The sequence below is a fragment of the Nyctibius grandis genome, chromosome 19, assembly GCF_013368605.1.
Source record: "Nyctibius grandis isolate bNycGra1 chromosome 19, bNycGra1.pri, whole genome shotgun sequence".
Classification (NCBI taxonomy): domain Eukaryota; kingdom Metazoa; phylum Chordata; class Aves; order Nyctibiiformes; family Nyctibiidae; genus Nyctibius; species Nyctibius grandis.
In genome coordinates this window covers 6,266,440-6,285,210 of record NC_090676.1, presented here as the reverse complement: position 1 = coordinate 6,285,210, position 18,771 = coordinate 6,266,440, and the positions used below count along the sequence as shown (strand labels likewise).

At 47.8% G+C, this 18,771-nt stretch overlaps 1 protein-coding gene across 2 annotated transcripts; it reads left to right on the top strand.

Moving 5' to 3' along the window:
• The first annotated feature begins 3,252 nt into the window (after positions 1 to 3,252).
• TFAP2C (transcription factor AP-2 gamma) lies at positions 3,253 to 15,161 on the top strand. 2 transcript variants are annotated; one of them, XM_068416245.1, is made up of 7 exons: positions 3,253 to 3,282; positions 8,146 to 8,622; positions 8,874 to 8,925; positions 10,461 to 10,683; positions 11,366 to 11,484; positions 12,889 to 13,030; positions 14,876 to 15,161. In XM_068416245.1, exons 1-7 carry the CDS (start codon positions 3,253 to 3,255, stop codon positions 15,159 to 15,161), a joined length of 1,329 nt encoding a protein of 442 aa, XP_068272346.1. The 2 variants fall into 2 exon arrangements, with proteins under 2 accessions (XP_068272346.1, XP_068272345.1); XM_068416244.1 differs by lacking the exon at positions 3,253 to 3,282 and adding an exon at positions 6,642 to 6,689.
• Positions 15,162 to 18,771: the final 3,610 nt, after the last annotated feature.

Below are 18,771 nucleotides of genomic sequence, written 5' to 3'. Positions count from 1 at the left end.
GAACTATTAAAAAAAAAAAACCACCAGACCCAGCATATATTTGCTACAGTAACCATGCAACATCATCCTGGACTCCTGTCCCTGCAGATACACCTGCAAAATCAAGCCCTTGAGAATGCAGCTTGGAGCAGGTTTGGAAGAATTTGGAGGTATTTGCTAGCACCTGATATTTTATAATGCTGACAGCCCTTCACTGGTGCCTTATTAGCGTGATTATAAATGACACAGTGCATTAGGTGGAGATTTGACTGATGTAATTTTTGCCAGCAGTTCAGTTCTTTTCCCCACACAGCTCTGCTTCCTCTTGCCATGTAATAGACTTGCAGCTCACCACGGTATCAGCGATGGAGAAACACCACAAAGGAGGGAACGCAGTGCCACCAAACCCTCTGTATTTTCCAATGCATCGCAATTAAGCAAACATCTGTGGTAATCTATTAACGGGGACACGGAAGGGAAGAGAGTGTTCTTGTGCTCTGCTTTGCTGCTAAGTGATAAAAAGGCCAAAGATTTTGAGAGTTTTGTGTTTCTCTCTAATTTTTTGTCCCTCTGAGCTTTTCGCCCATACGTGATGCATTTCAGAATTTGTCCAGCCAAGCCTTGATGGACACTCCGGGGAAGACTGGCTATTTAGAGGGATTAGGAGTTTTCAAGAAAGTGGACTATGGGAGTAAAAGAGTAACTGAATTTGTTTTCTTTACATATTTAAATTGCCTACAGGGAAAACACTCAGCTTCAACTCACATGACCCATTTCCCTGACACTGAGGTCAGTTTACTGATTTCATCACCCCTTTAAGATGACTGAAGAGTGAAAGGTAACTAGAAATAAGGCATCTGACTGTTCTGTAAATTCCTTTCCTACTGTACAGGTACTGTCTGCATCTCTGCTGAACTCCTCTATACTGGGCTCAAAAATCATCTTTGAAAGTGTTTAGATTATTTATCTATTAGGATTTGAAAGTTGTGCATGTCTCTCTGTGTGTATGGATGTACATGGAGAAGTGGATATTTTAAAAACCACACTTAACACACTTGATTGATTTTCTGAAGGTGCACAGGCTGCAGGACTCCTAGAAGCTGGGGATGGAAAAGACCTTTTGTACCTGGTGCCCATCTCTGTCAGTGGAGGAACCTTCCCCAAACCACCACTGTTGTGCCCCAGCAGTTGTTTTTCTTAAAGCATGGTGCATCATTTAAGGTATCATGTAGGGTGTATACACCCTGAAAGCAGAGGAAAGGATAAAGAGAGCATCTCATGGCAGATGTTTTTACAGTGCAAGTATAGCTCAGTGACAATCCCCGCTAAAAGGGCAAAAGGAATGGGAGGCTCATATGGGAGGATCTGAATTAGATCCAGCCTGAATTGGGCTGAGCTCATTTCTGTGTCTGTGTTTGAAATATTTGCTTTCCTGCCATTTTAGCCTATGGGATTCTTTCTTCTTGTGGTACCAGGGCTTTTTTTTTTTTCTTATTGTAGTATAAGCAGTTAGCTGTAGGAATGTGTGATCCATCAAGGCTTTATTTTTTAAAGTATGAATTATGTGTATTGTGCCAAGAGCCTGTTTATCCTTTTGCTTTCAGAAAACAGCCTAAACATATGAATCCTGATTTCACATTTAGCATTGTGGTGTTTTGACTGTTTTTGGTTTTTGATCTTTTTTTTTTTTTTTTGATGTGGAGTCTGCTTCCTCCACTAACGAACTTAGTTCAATTACACAGTTCAGCAACAACATCCTTTGGAGCAATGCTCTGGCTAACAGCAATGAAGTTCATGTCACTGCTGCTCCTAATGGACGCAAATGGAGGGAATAAAAAAAAGCGGAGGACCTCTTCACCACAGAGTGATCACACCACTGCAGGCAAAATGTCAGAGCCCTGGAGAGGTACCTCAGGATCATTAGGCAGAGATGCAAGGGTCTTGGGGACCATGGCTCCCCTTGGTCCCACCTGTTAAGAATCCAGCTCTTGTCAGCACTGAGATCGTTATCCTTGTTTTATGAATGAGGAGACCCAGGTAAATGCAGCTGCCTTCGCAGTTGTGGTCATCCCCTGCCTCAAGGAGAGGGACAGGTTGGGAATTTGGGTCTTCCTCACCCCTGTCCCGTGCTGTGGCTGCAGGCAGGCTCGTGTGAGCTCCCTCTCCCTCAGGTATCCGTCTCCTGCCACAAACCATCCAGCTCGACAAAACTTCTTGTGTACGAAAGCCAGAGAAGCTCCTTGCAGGAGCCCGAGGCAGCTGTGCATCGCTGCTGAGCCTCTGCCACATGCCATACAGCACCTAACCTGGGGCCCGAAAGCGCCTGGTGTCAGTCTGTCACTCTGCCCGTGAATTGCTAAACACAACCTCTCCGCTGCAGGCTCACAGCACGCTAAGGCCAGGGGACTCTGCTCCTCCAGCTCCATCGGGGAGGAGCAGGAAGAAAACATAGCTGGAATCGTGTTTATTAAGCAAATTAATAGGTTGGCAAAAAAATAGCCGCGGTGTGGGCACACTTTCTTCTCGCCTCCTGCAGAAGCGGGGGCTGGAAGCGGAGGCAGGGAGCTGGACAGGTGATGAGTGCTGGACGGGGTGTCCTCCCCCGGCTCCCCATCGCCTTCTCTGCTGGGGGGCAAGCTGCGGGGGGCCCAGGGCTGGGGCCGGCACATTCACAGCCCCCGACGGGGCTCCGGCTCTCCTGCCGCACCTCAAATACCGGTGTAATAGTGGTGTGGGTGCCCAGAGCGCTGCTGGAGCCGCGGCAGCCCCGGGAAGGTGGCGGCAGCCCGGCCCGCCGCCGGGGCGGTGCAATGGGGCCAGCGCCTCCCGGGCGGCCGCTGCCCTCCCCGGGGGGGCGAGGAAGAGGCTCCCGTCGGTCAGGGATGCTCCCGGGTGCCAGCAGCCACGGGGAAACACATGCACACACACCCCTCCATCCCCCGGGCACCGTAAAGGGAGGAGAAACGGCGGATCAGCGGCCAAAACCTCCTTAAAATGCCCCGGCTCCACCGCGGCCCGGTGGGACCCGTCCAGCGGCGGGGAACGACCGTGCGAGGCAGCCACCGAGAGCAGAGCCCGGCGGGGGAGGGAAGGTCCCTTCGTTCCCTTCCGGGGCTGGGGGGCTGCCGGGGCCAGGGTTTGGGAAGGGGGAGGACAGACTGGGGAGGGAAGGGGGACACGCGGATGCGGTGCGCAGGCGCGCTGCTGCGCGCTGCTCCGCGCCCAGGTGTCCGCGGCTCCGCCACGGAGGCAGCTACCGGCGCCGCACGCCCCATGGCTCTGCTGGGGAGGATCGACTGGCAAGTACGTACCCCCGCACTTGTCCCGGCCTCCCCGAGACCCCCCCCAGCCCCCAGGAGCCCCCCCGCAGACCAGCCGGGGCGGGGGGCGCCTCTGCCCCCCCGGCTTTGGGCTGGGGGGTGTCCTGCCGCTCCGGGCTGCAGGGCGAGGCGGGGGGGGCACCCCGCTTTCCGCCCCTCCCCGCGGACTCGGTGTGGAAGTCACACGGAAAGTCTCCCGGGCCCGCGGGGCAGCAGCTGCCTTTGTAAAGCTCTGCAGGAGCCGAGGCGACAATCCGGACAGGTTGCCTCAGTCTCATTAATGATACAGATACGTGTGTGTTAAAATAATTTTTAGAGGAAGAGGGAGGTAACTAATTAGCATCCCCACGCTCTCTTTTAATTGCTGCCAAATAGGAAAACTACTGAATGTGACAGAGGCTCAGCAGCGGGCTCTGGCTCCCCTCCCGAGAGCGTGTTCACACCTGGGGGTGCTTTATGGTCCCCCATGGGAAACAGCATCCTCGTAAAAAGAGAGGTGTGCGGCGGAACTAAGCTCCCAGGGAGCAAGAAACCACTTCTCCTTGGAAACGGGGGATGTCCCCAAAGTAAGGACACCAATTTTTATTTTTGAATAAGTAAATAAAGCTGTCACCTGTCAGGAGCCACCTCCCTGGCTGCTCCTCGGTTCCTGCACAGCTCTGACCCGTGTCTCAAAGGGAGTGTCCAGGGAGGTACCGTGTCCTTGCAGCAGCCCTGGCTGCCTGCGCCTTCCCTGTGCCCGGGAGTTCCCTGGAAAGAGAGGGTTTCACAGGGGGGGGGTGGGCACAGCCGTGCGCTGCCGCCGGTGGGCTCTGCAGGTGCCCCCGGGCCCGCCCGCCTGCAGCCGCGTCTCTGTCGGTTTGCGCATAAACGGAGAGGGCTGCGGAAAGCCACGGTCCGGAGGAGGAGCGTCTCCAAATGGGTTATCCCCCTCATACCCCCCAGGAAAGGCCCGAGCCCAGATGCCGGGCCGTTAGCCCTGGCATTTACGCAAGGCATCCCTCGAGAGAAGCACCCGGGGCGGGAGCCTCGCTCGGTCCCGGCGGCGGCACCGCCGGCGCGGAGGGGGCCGGACACCCCGCGGGGGGCGGCGGGCACCGCCTGCCCTCCCCTTGCCCGGCCGCTCGCTCCCCGCGGAGCCCAGGCCCCTGCGCCGGTCCCTGGCAGCTGCCGCTGCTACGAGCAGAGACCGAGGAGCAAGTGGATATGTGGGAAAGTTTTTCTCAAACTTCCCCGTATTTAGCCTCTTCTCTGCTTTCTCGGTTCGTTTTCTAGGAAGCCAAGTGCTTCTTTTGGTCGCCTTGTTTAGGTAATTTCTTCGAAATCCCTCATCCTCTTCCACTCTATTTATAAATATAAATATACACACACAACAACAAGAGAAAAGAAACTTAATTCATCTTCGTGATTTTGGCCACCAAAAGAAACAAAACGAAGGTGTTCAGACCTTGACAATTTCAAAGAGTGAGAAAATCATGGTCCCTTCTCAGTGTGACATTTCTGAGCAGAAAGAAAATCTGGCTTCTGATGGTATGGTAAAAATTACCGATCTTGCTACAATACAGAGTCTCTTCGGAAGGAAGAAGAGCTGATCCCAAACCTGGGAAGCTCGACGGTTCCCTTCCTCGTTTCTTTCTAAATCCATCTTGTCCCTTTAATACAAATGAACCTTAAGCTCCCCCTGTCTTTTATTATTTAGATTCCTAGTCTTAATGACGCCAGGAGCAGCGCAAGCACACTCGCTAATAATCGTCGCGAACTGCATTTCAAAGAAACATCCCTAGAAGAAAAACACCGTCGTTTAAAAAAAATAAATAGAGACTCCACCAAAAATGATAATGCGGAGTCCCTGCTGATGATGGGCTTAATGCAAACTGCTGCAAATCAGCACCTGCGTGCTAGATAAGGCAGATAACACCTCCAACAGTTACTTCCAGCGCCCCCGTCCTCCTCTTTTTTTTTTAAAGGTCATTCATTTAGTCGGATGGAGGTTTTTTGTGTTTTTTTTTTTAATTATTATTATTATTGTTATTTTTCTTCCCCGATCCTTAGGAAAAAAAAGTGAGGGAAGTGTGAAGTGGTTTAAATCTCGAGTCGTGGGTCTATCTCGGGCGGCTCGTCCCCGGGCACGGAGGTAGCCGAGATTTCGGCAGCCAGCACTGTCCAGGGTCATCTTTTGTCCCTGTCACAATAAACAAACACTTGCTTCTCTCATGTAAATGAGCAGTGATCCGGATGCACCTTAAAACACTGGGAGAAGTCGTTGCTTTTGCAAACGATGTTCATTTTGTCTGACACACATAACTGCATAGATCAAATGGCTGCAGAAAGGTAGCAATTTGGCAGGGAAGTATTTTCTAAGCTTAGATGAAAGTGTGCTCACGGCGTCCGAAAATGCCTATCTCACCTCCCACCTGCTTCCCCAGCCCCAAATTTGCGCGAAAAGATGAGACAGGCGGGATTTTCGTTAAAAAAAAAAAAAATAATGATGCGAAGAACCAGTGGCACAATTCACACAGCCCCGAATCGAGGGCGCTGAATCAGTGCTGCTTTACCTACCAGGGGTTCAACACAACTGCAATAATCTTGTCGGATAATTAAGTAAATTATACCTTAAACGTTGGTAGCTTACCAGCTGTAATCAGTAATTCAAACTCGTGACAATTATGCAAATTGAGCTCAGGCTGGCGCTCGGATTTTCTCGTTTTTGCAATGAGGACTTTTCCCGAGTTTATTTCGCCCAGAAGCCGCCGTCCCCGTCGAGCGCGGGGCACCGCCGCTGCGCCCCCCGCGCGGATTTCGGCAAAGTCCTTCCGCGGGGGGGGGGGGCACGCCCGACACTGCTCTCCCTCTACCCCGAAAAATACCCCAAAACCGACGTGGGGGGGGGCTTTTTGGGGCAGCATGGTTGCAGCGTGGGTCCGGGGGTATGTCCACGCGTGACCCCTTCCCCGCGCCCTGAGTGCTCCGGGGCCGCTGAGGCGGGGGCACCGGCTCTGCGCTGCCTCCCCACCCCTCCGCGGGCGCGGAGCGCAGCGCGGAAGGAGTGGCTTGAGGCTGCGCGCTCCCTCCTGAGTGGCTGGCGGCCGCAGCTCCCAAGCCATCCCTGGGGAGGAGTTATGATAATCCTATTGCCATTAAGGGCGTCTGGGCAGGGAAAAAAACCCGAGTGACCATTAGCGCGGAGGTTTAGTCCTTCATCTGCCTTCATGCCCGCCAACTGAGCTCCGTCCGGGGGGCAGCTCCTCTTCCCCAGCGCCGACGTGGATTTACCGCCCGTGGGGGGGGGCTGAGCTCTCGTCTGTTTTCGGCACCGCACACCTGGTTTGGACGCTGGACGCCATGTTGTGGAAACTAGCAGATAATGTCAAGTATGAAGAGGACTGCGAGGTGAGACGCGCGGGGAGGGGTGGGGAGTGGGGAAGGGGGGTCCGGCGTGGGGCAGCGCGGAGCTCCGCCGCCCCCCCGAGCCGCGCTGACCTCCCTCCCCGCTCGCTTTCAGCCGGCACCCGGCTCTCCTGCCTCCCCGCCGGGCAGGATTTGTCCCTTCCCGAAGACCCCCGGTTTGCTTTTTTTTTTTCCTTTGGAGGTGCGAATTTTATTTTTTTTTTTCTGACTCTTCTGAACTTTTAAACAAAGTGGGGTGAAAGCCCTGTCTGGGAGAAACGAGCCCACACGTCGCGTCCCCCACCCGCCCGGTGGAGCAGCGTCTTACGGGATCGGGGTGTCCCCCCGCGGCGTGGGTAGGAGAGCTAACAGCCGGGGCCGAATGCAGAAGCGGGCAGCCCCCAGCCCGACGGCGGAGCGCGGAGCCGAGTGCCCCAGACTGCCGGGCCGGGCCGGGCTGCGAGGCGCCGGCCCCGCTCCGGGTGGACAGGGCCGGGAGCTGCGGAGGAGCCGGCCGGCAGGTAGCAGCCGCGGAGCAGCGGCCCGCCCCGAGCAGACCTTCCTTCCCACGTTCCCCTTCTCCGCGGAAGCGTCTCCCACCCCCCGTGAGCTGCTCCCGGGTTTTGATCTCTCCGAAAGCGGCTGTCCCCCCCGTGTCCCCCCGCCCCGGCTCCATTGGCCGCGGTCCGCCTGCTTGGCTCCTACAGATTAGCGGCAGTCCCCGCTTCACGCTCCATTGGGACCCCATTCACCTCTTATTAACTAGCCCTGTTATTTTAATGACCGTGAAGCCAGAAGCGGCTAAATCCCCGGATCAGCTCAATGTAGACATTTAAGCTTTGACTACTGAGATTTGAAATCGGGGGAGAAGCAGAGATGGGACGGCTGGAGGGAGAAACACCGCCCTCCCCTGCCGCGCCAGCAGCCGTCGGGCCGCAGCTGTGCGCTCTGGACGGCTCCCGGGGCCTCGGGGAGGGACGGGGTGCCCGAGGGACGGGGTGCCGGGGGCCTCCAGCCTGCTCTGCCCGCGGCCCTTCTCTCCCAGGGCAGCGGGTCCCCGGCCTCGGAGTCTCATCCCCAGCCGGGGCAGCGCGGCGGAAATCGGGCTGCGTCGCTGATTTAAATTTTTCTTATTTTAACGATTCTCCCAACGACAAGCGCGGGGGCTAGTCCGTTGTGCTTGTGACGAGGAGAGCAGTGAGAACCGGTTTGTAATCCCTTCCCTGGGAGTGCGGCTGATTTCCCACGCGAAGTGCCTTAAAAAGAAAAGACTCCCTGGGCAGGAGCAGGGCGGCTCTCTCCTCTCCCTCTCCTCTCCCCCGGTGCCAGCCAGTGCCACCGCCCGCAGCCCCGAGCAGCCGCCGCCTGGCGCGTCCCCCCGGGTCTGGAGTGCTCCCGCTGCTCGCCAGCCCCCGCTGACGGCCGCCTCCCTTCTCCCCCACCCTTCTGTGCTTTCCAGGACCGGCACGATGGGAGCAGCAACGGGAACCCGCGGCTCCCCCACCTCTCGGCCGTCAGCCAGCACCTGTACAGCCCGGCTCCGCCGCTCTCCCATTCGGGCGCCTCCGACTTCCAGCCCCCCTACTTCCCCCCCCCGTACCAGCCGCTGCCTTACTCCCAGTCCAGCGACCCCTACTCCCACCTCGGGGACCCCTTCTCTATCAACCCGCTGCACCAGCCGCCGCCGCCGCCCCCCAGCCAGCAGCAGAGCGCTTGGCCCAACCGGCAGAGCCAGGACCCGGCCGGCCTCGCCCCCCACGGCCGCCCCGGCCTCGTCCCCCACCTCTCGGCGCTGGAGAGCGGCTCCGCCGGCGGCCGCAGGGAAACGTACCGGCGCTCCGAGCTCCTCCTGCCCCACGGGCACGGGCTGGACGCCTCCGCGTTGGCCGATAACCTGGGTCTGCATGACATGGCCCATCAGATGGAGGAGGTGCAGGTAAGACCCCCCCGGACCCCCACAGCCCCCCGGGCCGCCCCGAATCGGGAGAGGATGCCCGAGCGCTCCGCTGCGGAGCCAGGCACTGTCCCCCTCTGCACATCCCAGCTTTACTTGCCCCATCGCTGTCCTTGGAGCGAAACCCTTAAAATGGGAACGCGCGGGGCAGGGGTGGGTTTCCCCAAAGCCCCCCGGCTCGTTCCCCCTCAGCTTTTTCAAGGTGCGAAATTTTCTCCCCTTTCTCTTTCCAGAATGTGGAAGATCAACACTTATTAATGCATGACCAGACTGTCATTAGAAAAGGTCAGTAAGGTGGCACTGCAGTTTACTTTCCCTTGTCAATAGTTAAAGTTTAATGATGCACCGGTGAATTGACGCCTTATTATCTTTAAAAAAAAGACAGATGCTTTCGGATCTGGGAAGGTGAAGGGGTTTTTATGACACTCTTTCCATCGCTGGATTTTTCTAACGCCACCCGAGGGGAGGTGGCGGCGGGGACAAATCCCCGGGGCCGCCCCGGCCCGGCGGCGGCAGCGAGCCCGGGTGGCGAGACTCCTCCGGGGACACTGCGAGTCCCTGCTCTTGTGCGTGGCTTTAATAGAAACCAGGACCTTGGACCGAATTTAATGCTGCCTTGGAATATGTGTGTGTAAAGTGACACGGGGCTTTTTTTTGTTGTTGTTTGGATTTTTTTGCTGTTGTCGCTAGCACTCGAAGACAGTTTGGGGTTCGGGTTTTTTTTTTTGGTTTGTTTTTCCTCTTCATCTTCTTTACAAGACTTGAGAAGGGGATGAGTTCACTGGCATAAGCCTGCTCGGCTTTATCTTAATCGAAATTGTTTTGTAACTGAGGCTTTAAGGAAGGATAAAGACGTATTGACTCAATTTACAGTAATTTAGTTTTGTTTTTTTTCCTGCTTTTGTTTTTAAACAAATTTTTGCTTTAAAGAAAAAATCAGTGGAAGTTCCCTCTGAAGACTTCAAACAAATACCTAACTGAGGAAAAGCAGAAGTGTTTGTCAGAGCGCTGATTGCTGCGTTTGGCTCATGGGAGAATAATTTCGCTGTCAGATGCACCACTGAAAAATCTTTCCCCCCCCGGGGAGCGGGGCCGACCTCGGCTCTTTAACCCTTTCGAGCGGTGCTGGGAGCCAGCAGCGCACCACCGGGGTTAACTGGGTGGATTCGCAAGGGGTTGGAAAAGCTGGATCTGTGGTTTGCTCCTTGCAAAGCCTTTGTTGTCCCTGCTCACCTACAGGCTGAAGCCATTAACAAGCAACGTTTTTACTTTCAGTTCTCTTCTGGGCTGCATCCCTCTCTCTGTCGTACTGGCTGTTATGAATTTGTTTGGATTAAATTCCAAAGGCGGTTTCTTCAATCCGTGTGTGTGAGGTGGAAGATGAATCCCAGCAGGAACTGGGAGGCTTCTCCCTGCCCCGACAGGGAAAGAGTTTTTGGCAGTAGCTGGAGGATGCTAATTTGGAGTCTGTAGTTGTATCGGGTGTTTTACAGTACGGATTTGCTAACTTGCAGCACGCTGCTTCAGAGATGTGCTCTTTGTGCGTTTTTTACGAAGTATCCTTAGTTGTGTTCGGCAGCTTCTTGAGATCTAGTGTGGCAAAATATAGCTGGTCAGGAGCAGTTGGGGCGACCTTTGGGTTGCAACCAAGTCCCGTGCTGCAGATGGATGCTGGGGATGGGGGTCAGTGGCATGAGCATTTAACACAAAACGAAATCCTGTCTCCTGGTCTTTTTTTTTTGTAGAAAGGAAATTCACTTGCCACTTCCTATTCATTTTCCCCTTTTATAAAATACCTGCTTTCCCTCCTCCTCTCGCAGGTCCCATTTCCTTAACGAAAAACAGTGCTCTGAGTCTCCCCTGCCAAAAGGATGGATTAATTGGAGTGGTCATAAACCCCAATGAAGTATTCTGTTCGGTTCCGGGGAGACTCTCTCTCCTCAGCTCCACGTCGAAATACAAAGTGACAGTAGCAGAGGTGCAGAGGCGGCTCTCGCCCCCCGAGTGTCTCAATGCCTCTTTACTAGGAGGAGTACTCAGAAGGTAGGCTGCGACTCCCCGTACAACCAGCCCCATCGTGTCTATTGTTGGTGATTTTTCTTTTTTTTTTCCTGTGCTTGTGTGTGTGTGTGTGAGCAGGCAGGTTAGCACAAGGAGGAGCTAAGAAAGCCTTTCAGCAAGTTTCTGATTTTTAAGAAGCCCAACAACACTGAATCCTATTAGGCTTTGGAAATAAAACTTCTTTGCACTTCTGCTACTTCTCGAGAAGTGCTATTAATTAACAGCTCTGACAGCAATTCTCATTCTCTGTTTGAAGCTGGATTTTTGTCTCAAAAATGGTTCATGGAGCTTTCTTATTCCTGGGACAAACTGTCTCCCCATGAAATGGTTTTTGGATTAAATCTCGTGGTCTTGATTAATCGTTACAAGGACACTTTATATGTCCTTTTTTGCATACGCTTAATTGGGCTTGTGATTATTCTACAGCTGTTGGTTTTGATGGTGCAGGTTTTGAGACATTTTGATTTTGACCTCTGCTGTGTTTCATCCTGGCTGGTTTGTAGTAGAGCATTTAAAAAGTAGGTCACTTGAAAAGAGAGCCTGTTTTTTATCTTTCCCCCCAGTAGAACCCTATTGAATGTCAGTAACTGGAATTTCTCATCTTTAAAAAGAAGTGTTCCCTGAAGATAAATAAGCCCCCCCTTTTTTTTTTCTTTAATTACAGAGCCAAATCTAAAAATGGTGGCAGATCATTAAGGGAAAAACTGGATAAAATTGGCTTGAATCTTCCCGCTGGTAGAAGGAAAGCTGCAAATGTGACACTATTGACATCTTTGGTGGAAGGTCAGTCTTGAACATGTCTTAAAAATAAACTTAAAAATAAGCATGAAAAGGCTAGAAAGTCAATGAACGTAATAGTTTTTTTGTTTGTTTTAAAGTGTGTGTGATGGGAACATAGCAGCAACTAACAGCTGTGTTGCCTTTGGGGGGCTCCTCTCTCCTTCTCCCCTCAAATCTGGTCTCTAAGCCCTTGGCCTCGGAGCCCTACCGGCACAAACCCAGCTAATACTCCTCTTCCTCACGGCTGCATCGCAGGGATACTGGCAGGGATGCAGGAACTCCTTCATGCCAAGATGCTCAAAATGTGTGTTTGTCCAGTCTCTGTTTCTGGAGGGGGCTGGCTTGTTTTGGGGTTTTGTAAGCGTGTTTGCAGGGACAGGCAGGGAAGGCAAAAGGGGTGAAACTCATCACATTAGTGGGTTCGGTTCCTTATTGGGAAACCTAAAAACTCTGGGGCAGCTGACTCCAATGCCTGGCCCTCCCTCAGCGGTATCCTCAGAAGCTTTTCTAATAAAAAAGCATATAAAGTGAGATTTATAGCTTTTGACTTCCTGATAGGAAACTGGAGCCCCTTTAATCTGTAATGTTATGTGGACCCTCTATCAGTTAAGCTGACTAGAACAGTGTGTGTGTATATATACACACACATCTGTATGTATGTGGTTATGTTTTGCCTTTCTGTGTAAAGCAGGTCCTGGTAGTGGTACAATTTAACAGGAATAGAAGCAGCAATTGAAAAGTGAAAAACGATCTAACGATACCTTACTGCTATTTCACTTCTACATCAGTTCAAATAATACAGCAACTTCCATTTAAAACCTTTCTTTGGAAGTTGGGTTTAAGAGAGCTTATGTGTGTGCACATGCACACGTGTACATTACAGGTAACGCACTAATCATTTTTTTTAAGCCTGATGAAATTGCCTTAATGAAAAAAAGTGGCCTAGTTATAGACCTTGCAATTTTATTTTCTATATGAAAACGTTTATTAGAAGGAAAGTATTTAGAAAATATACTAAACTGATAAACACTTTATTATATAAGTGGAATTTAGTTGCCAAGTTTTCTAGATATCAGTGGACAATTTGATCTGACTGAATTCTAGTCTTTGCTGCACAGTTAACCTGGATAGAGATGGGAGTTTTTCTTTATAGTATTATAGCAAGAGAATTATTTTTTGTAGCAGTCACCATGTAGGTATTTTCTTTTCTTGATGCAAACTTACAAAGAAACACTGATCTATCAATTAGAAAATGGTAATGAGTGGTATAGTGGTAACGTAGCAGTGTCCCTTTCTAAAACAGGAATAAACTTCAAAAGTTCACAGCAATTTCCTTAATTTCCCCGATCTCCTTCTAACCAATAGATGTTACTACATTTAATAAGCGTTCCCTTTTACCCACGCCAGGTGAAGCTGTACATCTTGCTCGTGACTTTGGTTATGTATGTGAGACAGAGTTTCCTTCCAAAGCAGTGGCCGAATATTTAACTAGACCACACATGGGCCGCAATGAAATGGCAAACAGGAAGAATATGCTTCTTGCTGCAAAGTAAGTTTTGGGCTTGGATTTTTTTTTTTTCTTCTCCTTTTTAAAAATGCTTTTATCTGACTGTGAGTATCAGTGACTGGGGATAGTTTGGTACATTTTCATGTGTAATTTTCATCAGGGAGATGAAGCAATTCTTTTTATTTGGTTTTGGTTTGAATTCAACTATGTCAGCAGTTATTTTAGTCTGAGCCAATAATAATAATAACAACAATAACAACCCCGTACGATAACTCTAAAGCAGTTTGGACCAGTTCTGTTCTTTTTTCTTTTAACTGTACTAAAAACTTAAGAAAAAGTCCTATATTGGGACAGCTCTATCTCTAAAAAAAGATGTCCCTAGGTCTGACAGGGTTGAAGACCTGGAGAGCAGTTGTGGCCTGGGAATGTGAACCAGTGTGGGGACTGGGAGCAGGAGATGGTTCACCCACCTCTGCGTACGTGCAGCCCAGAGGGGCATCTCCAGGGAGAGTTCCTGGTGGGAGTGCTGGGTGGAAGGGAAGCTCGGCCGCTGTGTCCTCGTAACTGCTCTTGGCAATAGGAGCACACGGGTTCCCCCGTGGGACGCCAGGAGCCAAGCACTGTGATAGTCCCTTTTCTCAATTCTGGCTGAAGATTTTTATTTCTGTGAAAGCCAGCCTTTGGTAGCTGTGAAAAATCCCTGTACTTAACTAAAATCCTATTGCAAAGCTTGATGATCAGCAAAGGAAGGGTAAAGGAGAGAAGCTTTGTTAGGGCAGTTCTGCTGTACCTGTAAATAAACCGTGTACTGAACAGGTCTCTGGTAGGAAATACCTGTGTGGTTACGCTTATCTTAAACGGGTCACTGTCCCCTTTCCCCTGCACCAGCCTTCCCAGGCTGAGGTTTACCAAAGCCTTCAGTTCACGACCTGTTCTGGTCTGAGATGTTTTCTGGTTTGGGGTCGATGTAATTCCTTGCTTTTAAAAGCACCCTCGTTTTGCAGAGGATCTGAGAAAAGCCTGCCTAAACTGCTAAGAATTGTCCTGACTTTGGGCTCGGATCAGGCATGCAAAACACTCCTCCTGTTGCTGAATTAATCCAGCCTTCCTGAAAGAGACACCTTCTTTTACAGGAATATATCTCTTAGAAATTTAGAAATATAGCCTCTCACTTTCCTATAGCTTTTTACTCAGCGCTACTCTTCCGCTCTTCAGTATTTTCATTATTGGTACTGTTATTGGCGCTAATAACAATCATCTTTTGGAAGATGTTTGTGATTGAGAAATTCTGATAAAGTGATGATTCTGTTAAGATTGCTCAGATCCTGTGAAATCCCATCAAGGGGACAGATTTACAAGCAGCAAACAACATATGCTGGAGCATTATTAACCATTCATGTTTTGCCAGGCATATGGGTTAGTGTTTGCAGGATCAGGGCCTGGGTCTCTGTTAAAGAGGGCATATGCATATAATATGCACAACTAAATTGAATCTCCTATTCAGCTGCTTTAGTCTTTCTAAATCACTTAACTGCAGCTGTGGAAGTTCTCATAGAAACTAGCCCTAAATTCCCACTCCCCCCATAAAATCTAGAGCAAATGATGCAGAGCCAGCCAGACACCAGAGGTGGAGAGATGATTTTGCAGAGTGTGTATGTGTGTTTGTGACATAGATGTTACAGAAGGTTCATCAGAAACTGGTGCTGATAAATAATAGGCTTTAATTTTAGACACTGCTGCTGACAGAGTAATGAATTTCTGAAAACGCTAATTCCCACGTAACTGCCAAATATTTGATACTGACTTTCTCTGTTATTTTTATTTCTTTATTTGATTTTGCATAAATTCCTACCACAGTGTAAAGCGTGATTGCTTTGTGTCTTGCAGGCAGATCTGTAAGGAATTCACAGACCTCCTCACTCAGGACAGAACTCCTCTTGGAAACACGAGACCTAGTCCCATCTTGGACCCTGGCATCCAGGGCTGTTTGACTCATTTTAGCCTGATCACACATGGCTTTGGGAGTGCTGCCATCTGCGCTGCCATGACATCCGTCCAGAACTACCTAAATGAAGCATTAAAAATAGCAGACAAAACATACATGAACGCTGGCGACCAGAGCCCTGCAGAAACCAACAAAACCATTGATAAAATGGATAAGCACAGGAAATAAAAGGAGAGAAACCAGACTTTAAACTCTTCCCTCCTAAACACAGACTGGGATCTTCTTGCTGGGGGGAACATAGAGATATGTTTTTTGGTATTTTTGTGTTTTTTTTCTTTTTTTTGTGTGGTGTTTTTTTTTTTTTTTTTTTAAGAAAGGAGGGGAAAAAAGGAAAAAAAATCCTCATATTCAGGATCTTCACTCCCCCTGGATCCATGAGACAAGTCTTTCCAAAAGCTGCAGTATCCCTTGTCTGTGGAAGCAATTACCAGAAGATAAGTACTTGGTACAAGTGTATTGAAATCCTTTGCTGTAAAAGTGGTGCTATAAAGGGGATTGATGGAAATATACAAAGAGATATATTTAGATTTCTTTTCCACATCTAAGTATCTAGTGGTGACCAGCTTCTTATATAGTTTATAAGATACGGATTTTAGATGGAAGCCTATTTGTTATCTGATACAGTTTCAGGGTTTTATTCTCTCTAAATGCAACAGTAACAATAAAGCAGTATTAAACAATGGTATATAGATTTATGTACATTAAAATTTTTTATAAACACCTGAAAATAGCAAGATTATTCTGTGGGTTGTTTTTTTGTTTTGTTTTATTTTTCTTTATTTTCAGATTACCATAGGAGAGTACTAAAATCCTGCTAGACTTAAGTTATCTGATGGCATTTGACATGCTTATTTTTATGGAAGTATTCAGGCTTTTAAAAACTGCAGTAATGTTGGCTGCAGTTGAATATTATCTTGATATTTTTTTAACAAGGAATAGTTCAAAATGAAAATGCTTTTAGAAAATTCACTTTCTATGTCTAAGGATATTGCAGCTTTATTCACATATTTATATTGTCTTGTTTTTAAATTGGGGGGGAAACTTGAAAGAATAGGCACATAACTTTTTTTTCCTTTTTTTTTTTTTTTTTGCCATTTAAGGCCAAAAAATATTTCCAGGGAGGCTTTATGTTTATTAAGGGAAGCAGTGTGTTGAATGTAAATATTTATTTATGTGTAATTTAATCGGATTTGTAAATAATGGTGAGCTTTTTAATACTTTTTTTTTTATAAATGGGTTTCAAATTTTAATTTTGGTAAGTATTTCAAAGGTAATGGGTAAGCTAAACATATCTTTAGGTTTATGCACAGGTATGTTATACAGGGTATTTAAGACTTGTTTTTTTTTTAAATATCTCAATTCTTGCCACTGAAGATTAAATCTAATCTGAGGTGTATGTTCACAAAGCAATAATTTTGTGCATCATTCACCTGATAACTGACTAGACATGCAAAATGAGTGTGTGAGTTAGTGTGTATGTGAATAATGGAGGTTCTGAACTATCTTTACATATTTGTAAATGTTCCCAATATAATTCTGATGTATATGATAACCGTATAATAAAAGTATTCTGGATAGAAGCATGGAATGTTTTGTTAACTGAAAACAGTTTTGTTTTCTTTCTATACTTGGGGAATATGGGGCGAGTAGCACTAGAGGACATTATGTATTGAGTCATAATTGCAGCACTTTGTTCGGATTAACAGAACAGAAATATGAAGCTGTTTGCCAGTAAAACTAATGTTTTCAATTAAACACGTTGTGTATTTCCAAGAATCTTTTTTTTTTCCCCCTTCCTAAGATGTCATTATCCTGCTAGCTGCCTATTTAAACGGGCAGCTTAAACACAAACTGCAAGGCTTCCTCTAAATAAAAATCAATCCTACCCGCTTTGTCTTCTAGTGAATCTGACTTTGATAAATATTTGCAAAATCCTGGCATGTGAAATTTGATAGGTCTCCCATCTGGTTTCAGCCCAGTTTTACTGATTTGAGGAAGTTTACAGCATTTTGCAGGAAGTCCCCAAAGTACTCTGTGCGGTAGTGGTGAGGCAGGACCTGAGGCTTTCAGTGGCATTTGGTGTCTGGGATGCAAAATAACCAAACATTTCTGAAGAGAAACTTTTTTCAATGCTTTCTGAAAAAGGAACAACACAAACCTGGGCTTTATTCTATTCTTGGTGTTTCAACACCTGATCAATCCATCAGGCATGTGGCTGGGGCAAATGTGATGGATGGTGACATTGGACATAACTGCGAGTAAGAATTTGGCTCACATCGTGGCAGTGTGTTTCATCCACAGATGTGGAGAAGGGGCAATATGTACAATTTCTGAATATTTTGGTTATAAATTCTTTTTATGTTCTCATTTTTCTCTAAAGGGTAAAGGCAAACTACTGAAGGTGTGCAGGGAGAAGAAAGGAAAGGGAAGCTCAAAGACATGAATGAATATATCAGTGGTGAGCTGGGAGAAAGCTGTTTTTTTGAGTTGCAAACCAGTCCCCTTCTCTCCTAAAGAGGTGTGAAATTCCAGTCTTTGCATTTGTTAGACTCATTGTAGCATTTGAGAAATAAGCATTTTGGACCATCTGTAGACACAAGCATAGCCAGGACACCTGATGACTAACAGAACTTCTAAAATACACAAACAATATACCATTCTGGTAAAATATTTGTATTGATTATGTTTATATACACACAAAGAAATATGCTAGGTATTGTAAGAGTTCATTTAGAGACTGTGATGCTAGAATTCTGTGTTTTTTCTTCTGTTTCTTCTGCTGGGCTGCTTATACAGCATATATAGTAAGATATTTTAGCTACCAGACAATGGAATCTTGCTTTGTATTAATGCACAAAACCAGGCTCTGAAATAATTGCCCCTTGGGATAGGAAATAAGGATGTTTCCATTTATTCCTGTGTGCATACAAGCAAAGCCAGTCAATTGTCTAATGTACTGACTTGGGTTCTATTTATATGTTTGGAACATTAGAAATGTTGAGTTTCCATTACCTTAATGCTTTTCCTCTACTGTATATTTTAGATTGAGCCTCAAAATAACGTACCATCTCATAAGCCGTGCCAGTAATACGAAACAAGAACAATGTCTTCTGCTCCATTCACTGAAGAGAACAGTTAAGCTCTGATCTGAACTTGTCTGTCATCTGAAATTATTAATCTAAAGGAGAATGTTAATAGGTTAATAACTTCTTTGGAAATCTAAAAAGCACAGTAATCTGAACACACAGGAAGGTATTTGCTTACTTTTTCCTGATCCTCAAAATTTCATACTTTTTACTGCTTTTACATAGGCTATTCCTGGTCCGTCTAAAAGAAAAAGAAGTTCTAATGTAAAACTCCTCTGAAGTTCCATTTTTCACTTCCTTTGAAAATGAAATATTCAAATGACTGTCCAATCTTGTCCCTTGCCCTTCTCTAGAAAAATAATTGGTTTGGTAAAGGAAAATGATTTTAAATTATTAGCATTTAAAAGTAAAAATTCTGAAGTTAAAATGGACCATTTTAAGTATTGCACTTCTGCAAAGATGTTATTTGATAGATATCAACAAAATAGCTGAATTCGTGTTACTCAGTATAAAAATGGCTTGTGGAAAAAGAAAAATATTTCAACCATTTCTCACCTGGCCATCAGCAGAAGCTGGCCATCAGAGGATGTTGGGGTCTTCCTGGCAGCGCTGGAGCTGTGGCAGGCAGCAATGCTGCTTCCTTCCACCTGTGGCAGCTCAGGGCATGGCCTTTGTCACCCTGTCACCTGACA

What these genes read in the sequence shown, in the direction of transcription:
- TFAP2C (XM_068416244.1), top strand. Translation starts at nt 6,642, where the DNA reads ATGTTGTGGAAACTAGCAGATAATGTCAAGTATGAAGAGGACTGCGAG. An exon ending in CTAGGAGGAGTACTCAGAAG is followed by an intron (nt 10,684 to 11,365) that starts GTAGGCTGCGAC and finishes CTTTAATTACAG; the next exon opens with AGCCAAATCTAAAAATGGTG. An exon ending in AATATGCTTCTTGCTGCAAA is followed by an intron (nt 13,031 to 14,875) that starts GTAAGTTTTGGG and finishes TGTGTCTTGCAG; the next exon opens with GCAGATCTGTAAGGAATTCA.